Here is an 11068-nt window from a genome sequence, read left to right as displayed (position 1 = left end):
TCATTAATGCTACTTTTGATAATATCATTTGTTATAATAATTGATAATATTATTTGTTTGCAACATCTAGGCTGATCATTTGAAAGGAGAAGCTTATACTTCTCAAGTGGCTCTTATCTGAAAAGGCACAGATAAAAATATATTCCCATGATATTAAATCTTACATTGTTAAATCATACATAACAGAATGGGACTGCAATTTGCATTTCACTGTGCATCTTTGTGTGGAGTATGACAAATAAATGAACTTTAAAAGCATGTGATTTAATAATCTCATGGAATAAGACATTATTCACTATTAATCAAAAAATGATTTTAACTGTTGGTGTCAAATCAAAAACTAAACCCTTGGAGGGTGAAGTAATAAATATGTGATACAGGTCAGTATTTTCCTACATATTAAATTAATTAGTTAATAATTAATGATTGAAAATAGGAGGAGCCATATAATAAAGGTGCCCAGTCCAAATCAAACTGTAACCTTTTGCACGTACAAACATTCTGACAAAAGTTCACTTATTTTGATTGTATTTTATTGTAACTGCAGAAAATGGTTTACATGTTTTTTTGTTGTTCAAACAATACAAAAAAATCAATCATTTTGAGATGTGATATGGGTCTATATCCACTCTAACATAAAGTCTACAAAGCTGGTTGGGCATCTTTTTATGTTATCTGTTCTCTGTGTTATCTGTGTTATATGGCTTGTTTGCAGAAGAATTATTTTTTTATTTACTATGCAGTTTGTGAAATGAAAAGATTGCCTCAGTATTTAATATGGTATATCCAGATGACTTGTGCAGTCCGTCGTCCTTGTTAGGTTAAGTATACATTGAAATGTAAATCCACTGAAAATAGAGGAACACAGGTTATACATGCAACATACACACAATAATGCATAGTTTCTCAAAGAAAAAAATATCAATTGTGTCATCAGTTTTTGCTTTTACCAGTTATTATATTATCATTAGAAATGTACAGTGTAACTTTCTGACTTTCTTTCACTATTTAACTGTTTGCAAACTTCCTGTTTAATTAAAGTCAGGATTATTAATTTAACTAAGACACGTTTTTCTTCTCCCCACCTCCTTGATTAAATGTACTATGCTCTGAAGTCAAGTTAGAGCTTCCAATTCATAAACGTAACAGTGAGACAGTGAGAGGGCAGCGACCGCTGGACGCCTCGTGGCTTCGTCATGTGTCATGTGGGGATTGAGGAAACATGGGGGAAGACTGACTGACTGACTCCCCGCCCACTAGCGTGCCAGTGACAGGAATATAGAGCTGGTAATGACAGCTGACGGCCATGAGAAGCTACTGTCAGACTCTGCGTCTCCGCTGCAAAGACAGCAGGAGGGAGTTGTCCCATTAAGGGTTACATGTGCTGTAGCTCATGTAGCTACGTGGGTGTAGACCTGCTGTTTGTTTAGGTTAATGTTACTGTTTATAAGCCTATAAATATCTTGTGAAGCTTTAAATACAGCACAGTTATCAGTGTGCATGGGCGTTTACTGTTACAGAAGAGGAAGATATCTTGTTCATGTCTATCAGTGTTTATCAGATTTACCAATGTTACCAGCAGTTAATGCAGCAGCTAGATAAACATCATATCCCAACAAGAACGTGTGTTGTTGTTTATAGCAATCATGAGCATGAACTACTGATCAAGAGAATATGTTTAATTACCTCTGACTCGCGAAGATTCATGCTTTTTCCATCAGACAGTTGTTTGAAAATTTCTGTTGAGCGACACACAAATTTGAAATAATTAGTTTCACCTCCAGCCACAAGCGTTATAGACCATATGAGTAAACTGCATGCCTTTTAATTTGGAACGTAAAATCTTTAATATGAAGATGTGTATTTTAACTTCAGGTCACTAATAGTATACAGTTATGTAGTGTGATTGCGATCATAAGTCCCAGTTGACTTCACTTACTGTGCATGCAGTCCAGGCGAAGGATGAGGCTGATGAAGCTCTCCAGCGTCACGTGTCCAGAGGATTTACTGTAGCGCAGAGCCATCAAGTTGAGCATGTCATCACTGATCCTCATTCCTGTCCAACACATAAAGAAGAAGAAGAAGAAGAGTTTTATGTGTGCGATGAAAAAAAATGATCAAATGAGACAACAGTGTGTTAAAGAAGATGACACCTTCAATAATCAGGAAAATATTCCGTATCTATATTCAGATGCAGCTGTATTAATAGCACAACGAAATCTACAACCTACACAGTTTCTCAAGTTGTTCTCAGCTGAAAGGGCACAGATGAAAGAAATTTTCTCGTGATATTCGATCTTACTTTTGGACACATGGACACACGGCGCCAATCAACTCGTAACCCTTTGCATGTACACAAAGTCTGACAGAAGTTTATTTAGTGTGATTTTATTTTATTGTAAGTGTAGAAAATGGTCTACGTGTTTGTTTGTTTTTTGGTGTTCAAATACTACAACAAGGAAAAGGAACATGTTCCATATCCATATTCAGACGCATATGTATTAATGGTGGAATGAATTCCTATTCCATTCTTGACACAACACATCCTATTACATAGTTGAGATTGTTGAGATTACTGGTTACACTTTTATTTGGAAAAATGCCATAATGATTTGTTGTTGTTGTTGTTGTTGTTGTACACCATTCAATAAATGTATAATCAAACGGAACTAGCTTTACCTGAAGCTGCAAATGCATTCCTCAGCTCACTCAGTGACAGTGTTCCTGTCTGTGAAACATCAGTGCGGAAGAAAACTTCCTGGAAAAAGAAGAAAAAACCAGCAGAACATTTTTTATATCTATAGTTAGATACATACAGTATATATTAATGATGGTATGATGAAGTTCCTATACAATAATGTACTTAAATAATAAAGCAGTCAAAGCTTATTTATTGAGTACAAAACGTTTAAGCTGGACTCGCTTCCTTTTACCCTGTATGTGATGACCTTATTCCACAAGCGAACAAACTCCTCGGTGTTCAGTTTGCCTGTAATGGATGTCTTTTTAACCCAACATTAAGGTAATGAATCAATTAATGTGTGTGACATCAACAAAAAGACATAAGTGCATAAATAATGGAAAATAATAATAAATATCACATGCATCACAACAGGATACATCCATCAGAGCAACCATGCTGCGACAGGCATCAATGCTGAAGCCTCCTGATTTTAGTTCTCCTAAAAACAAAAAAAAACAAAAAAAAAACATTACTTTCATCTAAATCCTGCAACATAACAGAGTACATACAGTTTGTCAAGGCTCTTAATATTTGTTTGCAGTCCAAACCTTTCAGGATTCTGTCATTTAGAAGGCTCTGGAGCTGCTCAGCATCCACTTCTTCATACTGGACAGGAAATAAAAACAAGTTAGAATGGACTGTGGCAACCAGCTGAAAAATGTTTTCTAAAAATGAAACTTGGAACTTAAATAAATATTTTTTTTAATGAGCGCAAGTCACGATAAAACTAAAAGGTAGAATTATGCTCGCAAGTGAGACACATGCTTGTGAGACATTACCTTGTCGGAGTACTGACGGAAAAAGGTTTTCTTTTCCTCATCATCCTGGCCATTTTTGACCTTTTGAGGCTTGGGGATGGAAGTAGAAGATAGTACTAGATGAGACATTTTACCCCAAATGAAATACAGTGGTCAAAACATATTTCACACACACTGGGGCTCATACAGCAATTAAGAATATGTAACAAAAACATAATAAGAGTAAAAGTAATATGAATACCAACAATATTGTGATTTGATAACATCTTGCATACCTTTTCAACTGGCTCCTGATTATGGTCAGTGGAGTTTTCACTGGAGAAAGACCAGAGGTATTTCATGTCAGATTAGTGTGTTTTCCAACAGTCATGTGTGACACCTGCTGTGCCATAATAACAAGCAGTGGAAGCAGAGAGTGAGCCTACTAGCCATAGGTGTTCTCTTTGGAGAGGATGGTCAGGAGGAAGGAGGCTGTCTCATTGGGATTGAAGGTGGATGGCACAATCAGGTATTCACCAGGCTTGAGCAAAAGGAACTCCATGACTTCACGGGCATTCATATAGGTTTTAGTCTGGGCGACAGGTGCGTGGCTGCTGAAGAAAGATGCTGGGAATTTTCCCCTCAGTGTCTTGTACTGTAATAATGAAAAGATATTTCACTTCTCTGCGGCTTAACTGCATATTTTGTTTTTATTTATCAGAACCGCAGTGCTTGGGAGGAGAATGTCTCTTACTTGTTCGGTCACCTTCAGGGGAACCAGCGGAAGAGTTCATGGTGGAAACATGAGCAATCAGTTTAATTATCAAAATGTCATATATTTTATTAGAGTAATGTATTATTATTATTATTATTATTATTATTATTATTATTATTATTATTATTATTGTTATTATTGCATGTGTGTAGTTTTCACTTAATGTGACATCTATCTATAATAGCCCAAACACTGTGACAGGAACAATGAAGAGTAATATTTACCTCAAATACAGAAAATCCAATGTGAAGATTTTGGACCAGCCGTCTGTTTCTCTTGTCAGGCTTTTGCATGAGAGTGAGGAGCATGTTTTTTGCACCTGTTTTCTCAGAATATCCACCGTCAATCTTGACCCGATACTGTGGATTAGTCCAGAAACTGTCTGGAAGACAAAGACAGAAGACATGTTTGCATTGTATCATTTTGCAAGCAGTAGGGTGTGATATGATTGTTTAAACGAAATTAAAATGAAATCTTATTGTGCATTATTGATTAACCTAAAAATGAAACTGAAAAAATGTGAATTTTATTCTGTAGTTTATAACATGAAAAGTCAGGGTAGCTGCATGAGCTGGAGTCATGTGTTAAAGTTAGGCTAACATTGCAACAGAATTTTATTGCGACCTTTAGCTTGCCTGCTTTTACTGCAAGGACTTAATTACTGGCATGAGCACTGTGTAAAATAATGTTACAAGTCCTAGTTTATCTTATCTTAAGAAATTACCCACTTCTGCACTTCCTTTCTTTCCTTCCACGGCTGTCTTGTAAACATCAACAGGTAATTAGGAAGTACTCTCTTAGCACTTATCTGTGTAACATGGTGTTTTTGGCTCTTTTTCAATCCATCAAATGTCTCAATTGTTTCAGTAAATCATATATATAATTCTGATCACTTTTCCATTGTGTTAATGTTTTGTTTTGTTTGTTTGTTTTTTGTTTGTTTGTTTTTTTTTTGTGGAACTTTGATTTTTTTCAAATTATACCACACTCTTTGGTAAAATAAAAATACCTTCCAGAACAATAAAACACAAATCATTTATAGTTGAGTAACTCAGCTGTGGAGCTGAGTAATTTTAATAGACTATGTCAGGATCGATAGAGTAGCTATTTTAAACAGCCACGTCAACCCACCATCCACGCAATACACATTCACAAAAGATCATCTTGAACTTCTTTCAGTTTGTGTAGATTTTTTTTAAGCTCATAGGTAACTGCAGGTTTGAACTAAACTTAAACTAACATGAAGTTCAGATAACCTTGAAGTACCTCTATTATTCATGCATCCTCCAGCCGTAGTTCCTGCAACCCATCTGCCCTCATAGAAGGAGGTCTTCCAGTGGCAAGAAGAGCTTCCATCAAGGAAGTCGGGACACAGGCAGCAGATGTCGAGATCCGAGTAGAACTGACAGAAGTCTTTCAGGGTCATCCTGATGATATCAGAGATTAATTTCGATCATATTCAAAAATACAGTGCAAGATTCATAAAAATATATTCCTTTGGATTAGATATAAATCAAATCCTTTATATTCATAAACCCATCAAATGTCCCTGCGCCTGACTTAATAAATACAAAGAAAAGCTACTTGTCCGCTAACACCTCCTTCTGTGTAATTAGTGAAATAGTTAGTTTGTAATGAAGTGACAAGTAAGCCTGTTCGACAAGGTGTTCTGTTTCTGAAAATATGTTCACTCTCTGATAATCAGAAAGACTTTCTCTCCAACACAATACACCTGTTGTGTTTCACCTTGTCAACACACTAAAAACATGAATACACAGCACTCTAACAGGTGAAACTTCATTCAAAAAAAGAATGTCTCTTGTGTATACGTATAGGTAACATGCTCTATATACTGCTGTAGTTTTCTGAATATCTTATGATTTATCTGCATCACACTTCAAACCTCCACTGTTTCGTAGTTGTCACTGCATATGTGTGAATGAGACAGAAAACATTCAGATGCTCATTTTTGACTGCATTTGCTTACCAAAACTCTCCGTCATCAGCCACTGACAGGCACATTTCACGATCTTGAGCACTCACAGTTTTCCATAGAGGCGACCTTCAAGAAGTTTTTTCAGTTCATTGAGAGGAGACAGATTATGGGATTGTCAGTGGTTTTCATCATTCAGAGGTATGTTCCAACGTATGTCCTGAGGCTTAGACACAGCGCCTTCCAATTTTCTTCTTGTATTCGCAAATACAGTGCAGAAGAATGAATGTCGGATGTTTTAAGCTGCCTTAAAGGCAAGACATCACAGAGGATTACTGCACCGGCAAAACCAGTTTAGAATAACCATGGAGAGATTTTCAGAAGATAGTTCTATAAAGGCTTCTTTTACCCCTTCCACAAATGACCTTTGCATTATTACCTATAGGAATGTACAGTTAAATACCACTGAAGGGGTTATATTTCACACAAAGAAGAAGGCTTGGCTGTCAGCAACCTTTCACTAAAAATACATGTGAAAAGTGGTTGAATGCATCTCTTATGTAAGCTCGTGCATATTTCATCACTGGAACATAACAGGAGAGGAGAGCCATGTCTTTGCGAAACGGTCACTTCATGGGGGTCACTCTCACCAATCACTCCAGTCTCCTCTCCACTCTCCTTTTCCCCAGGGGTTCCACAAACGCACCAGCTTTACCAGTTGCCCTTGGCTCACTATCTGAACAGTAACCATTGTGGGAGACAGCAACACTATTGTTAATAGCAGCTTAAACTGACTGCTAGGTAATATTTTCTTTATAATCAGTATCAGACAAGTGTTTTAAGAATTACTTCCAACACCTAATGTTCAAAATGTAAGTTCTCACCTCCTTCACGCCTGTAACAGTGTAAGCGTGGCCCTGGACCAGTCCGTTTGGCAATACAGTGTTAGCAGATGTCTCCTACCAGACAAAGAGATTTATCATTGCTAAAGGCTGTATGCACTGAAATTAAGAAAGTGCAAAATTAAAGAAACAATTAAGTTTATGTGTTGTAGATATAAATTATTTGAAGACTCATCCAAAAGGAGCTAAATCACAGTGTGTGACAGCAGCCTATAAATCAGTCATGTCTGTAATAATGAAAAGGTTTCACAATTACAAACAAATGGTTTCGCTTAGCTCAAAGCAATATTTAAATGTTTGGGGGAATGTGTTCAATTGCATAAAGTTAGAAAAAAGAAAGATCCACACCACTCTTATGTCTGTATAGTAAATTCTGCTACGGGCAGCAGCTGATATTAGCTTAGCTTAGCACAAAGACTGCAAACAGGAGATTCTTGACTACTAACTGTATTGTGACAGCTCGATAATGGACTTTTCATCATGCACTCAGGGAGCAATAACTGCTTATTAAGCATAAGCCAAACATATTTTCAGGTTTTCTGGCTTGCTCCTGTGTTAAGCGTCTCGCTGCACATGCTCAGTAGTGTTTCTAGACTTACTAAAAATCTCTAAAAATCTCTAGGAATAAAATAATAAGTGATAAGTTTGAGACCTGTAAGCAGTTTCACATATTTATTTTCTTTCTTTAAAAAAAAAAAAAAAAAAAAAGAAAGAAAAGAAAAGAAAATGTGGTACAGTTGTACTCACCCCCTGTGGTGTACCACAGCCCATCAGGGACTTGGACTGGCCAGCTCTGCACATCAGCTCCCACAGGTTTTGAGGAGGGTCTGACAGCTGGACACAAATGTGAACACCACCAGTGAAGTCCACCAAGGCCTCTGAAGGAGTTCCAGCATTCATGTCCGAGTAGGAACCGCACACTCTGACAAAAATGGGCGTTATATTATTTATGTAGATAAAAAAAAATTCTCCCTACGAGAATGAATTTCATGAATAAGAAACAAAACACTGTTTTTTCCATACTTGGCATAGGCTTTCTCCAGCAAAGCGGGCCAGAACTCAGCCGGGTCTTTGGAGTGAACGAATATTAATCTCCCGTTGATTGTTGGTAGCTTGTCATCAATGACAACATCCACCCACTTTCCAAATCTCCAGAACTGAATGGTCAAAAAAGAAAGGAATATAAAATTTTCCTTTTCAAATAGTACGTATTACCAAGTCTCTATTGGCATGAAAACAAAACATGTCATTTATGTCATGTCATGTCAGGTTTTTGTGGTCATTTTCATTCTCAAAAATGATGAATTCCAGTGATAATGTTATCCAAAACTACGAAGTGCAACTCAGAAGAATTTGGAAAGTATGATATGAATCTGTTCACATCCACACTGTCAACAGTCCTGACTAGCTGACAAACACATACAGATGAAGTCTAAATAAAATTAAACAGATGCAAATTTTTGCATAGCGCATGCATAATGTAAATCTAAAAGTCAGCACTTGAACCTCATAACCATTGAGCTTCATTCTTGAACTTGAAAACAGAAGTTGACAGCAGTCTCACCTACTTGATCTGCTCACTGCTACTTAACAGATTTGGCGTGAGATTGTTTTGTTGCCTCATATTATTTACTTATGGAGTGCACTGCTCATACATAATTTTAGAAATGAAATCCAAATTCTTTCATGCATCATGATTATGGCATTGAATTACATCACATACTCTGTACAGTATGTTACAAAAAGTCTTGACTTCAGTCAGTGCTCAGGGACTTAAGGAGCTAATAACTAGTTGTGTGGTTTTTACCCTGAAGTGGAACAACCCACAGTAGTTCTCATCAAATGTTTGCTCTAGGGGAACAACTTGTCCAAGGACCTCACTCTGGAAAGTAAGAGCTCCGATAGATGCTAGAAACCAGCAGTTTCCTGAAAGTAAAATTTGGTCTTGAGTTCCTGGAAAAACAGGGAGGCGTAACAGTAGAAAAATTATGAATGAAGAAATTTTTCCTACCAAGTATTCCTTGACCAAAATCAAACCTGGAGATCCCATCAAGAACAAAAGATGGCTTAGGAGCAATTTTCTGAAACAAAGTGAAGGTTAGAAAGAGTCATAAATGAGGGGAAAGGAATAGGTTCACATTTTTTCAGGTCTGTCTCAATACAATAATTACTACACTTAAATATTTATTTGTCATTATTCCCATTCTTTTTGTGTGCTGTTGAGTAGCACCTGCTCTCTGGTGGACAGTTGCTTCATTTCACTATGTACTGTATAAACAAACTGTATACAGCTGAACTGACGATTAAAAAAACACTTAACTTGTTATTTTAGCATAACTATATCTACTGTATTGTAATCATTTTGGTCACTACCAGATCCCCTCCTGTCATGACTCCAGTGTTACAACTGGGAAACAAAATCCACAGCCATGAAGTGTTAACTTTAAGGCCAGTTTTGAGAAGAAGAATGATTACTGCAATTACTATATAAATGCAAATGTAGCAACACAATGTACTGTATTTGTATTTTAAACGCTAATATGACCATATTAGCCGATCAAATTAGCGTTTGAAATACAAACGCTAATATGATCTACCACACCATTAAAATATAAATTAAAAATAAAAAAAATAAAAATTAAAAATATATTTTTTTTTATTTCGAACAACATGTATGATTAAACATCAACATTCAATGTGACAGAGGATCTTTTCTGTAATCCTTTAGTCCGAAACACTCACAGCTGGCCTCAGCCACACTACACGGTTCAGGTCAGAAGGTTTCAGTATTCCATCACCAATGGAGATCTTGTCAGGGGGGAACTTCTCGTCTATGTACCTTACTCCTTTGATAATGCAGTACTGTTTCAACTGCTGGTAATCTTGGTTTAGGTACTTCTCTGGGTTGGTCATGCTCCCATAACCATCTCGCTTGTGGCGAGCCTCCATGATGTTCAGGCACACACCAGGAGGAGGCATTGTCACAGTGTTTGGACTATGTTTAGAAAAATAAGATAAAGAATCATTTTGTCATATACACATGTCACCAAGCAACTTAAAGTGTAAATATTAGTCAAGTGATCACATGGCTAATCACATGTATGCTTGGAACAGGCATAACCAGTTGCATTGTTTTGTCAAAATATATGTATTTTTTATTTTTTTAAAGTTTGTTTTAGTTGTGTGAAATCTCTAAACTCTTCATTTATGACATATAAATAGGAATCACAGAAAAGGCTGATAATGCAAACCAAGGCCTTACCTCAATGGCTTGAGAGAGGAAGGGTCGATGGAGCTGCAGGTGAGAGCGGGGAGGCTTCGTCTCTTAAATAAAGCCTGCAAACGCCTAAGGCGACCAGGGCTGGTAACAGAGAAGATACGTGGTTTATCTTTGAGCAAACCCCACCTACTGACACCTGCAGTATAATCTTATACTCCTGCACGCTCCCTGAGTGACAGATAGACAGAGAGCGAGCAGGAGAGAGAGAGAGAGTTTCACTTTCAACAGAAAGACCTGCAGGAGTTCATAAAACCTGAAAGACGCTTGACCCGTTTTTTTCTTGTGTTTATTATATACATATTTATCTTTAGAGCACCAGAGCGCTTGTCAATGATTAGTTAAAACATAAAACAGCACTGACTGTTTGCAGTATAAATGCATTTATATGTGCATCCTGTTCAAATGAGAGTGAACTTTGACTGCCTTTGTTTACAGAAGGTTTGATGCTGTGATTCAAGTCAGGTATTCCTATTTTTACACAAACATTTAATACCATATGATAAGTATATGTGTGACCATTAATAAACCTAAATTAACATAAGCAAATAAGTTCATATGCAGCCAGCAGCTATCTTCTTTGACTGAGCAGCGACTGATTTAACTGATGCAGAGGAAAGACTTTATGATAGTGATGGTTAAGCTATTTGTTGATTGATTGATCAAAGCTAGTTAAAAATACAGGATGTTGTATATCACCA

At 36.8% G+C, this 11068-nt stretch overlaps 1 protein-coding gene across 2 annotated transcripts; it reads right to left on the bottom strand.

Annotated features, from left to right (window-relative positions):
- Positions 1-515: 515 nt before the first annotated feature.
- Positions 516-10509, bottom strand: LOC124071970 (calpain-1 catalytic subunit-like). 2 transcript variants are annotated; one of them, XM_046413078.1, is made up of 22 exons: positions 10353-10509; positions 9833-10085; positions 9102-9171; positions 8898-9016; positions 8114-8247; positions 7838-8012; positions 7073-7147; positions 6839-6924; positions 6243-6317; positions 5522-5682; positions 4480-4637; positions 4235-4246; positions 3927-4135; positions 3777-3816; positions 3523-3612; positions 3292-3349; positions 3121-3182; positions 2934-3002; positions 2680-2758; positions 1940-2056; positions 1687-1739; positions 516-848 (listed from the first exon to the last, which is right to left on the bottom strand). In XM_046413078.1, exons 2-22 carry the CDS (start codon positions 10067-10069, stop codon positions 822-824), a joined length of 2106 nt encoding a protein of 701 aa, XP_046269034.1. In that variant the 5' UTR covers positions 10070-10085; positions 10353-10509; the 3' UTR covers positions 516-821. The 2 variants fall into 2 exon arrangements, with proteins under 2 accessions (XP_046269034.1, XP_046269035.1); XM_046413079.1 differs by having other exon boundaries at positions 3523-3591.
- Positions 10510-11068: the final 559 nt, after the last annotated feature.

Source organism: Scatophagus argus, chromosome 15 (genome assembly GCF_020382885.2).
Source record: "Scatophagus argus isolate fScaArg1 chromosome 15, fScaArg1.pri, whole genome shotgun sequence".
Lineage (NCBI taxonomy): Eukaryota > Metazoa > Chordata > Actinopteri > Scatophagidae > Scatophagus > Scatophagus argus.
The sequence above is the reverse complement of the archived record's forward strand: the minus strand, read 5'-3'. Positions and strand labels throughout refer to the sequence as shown.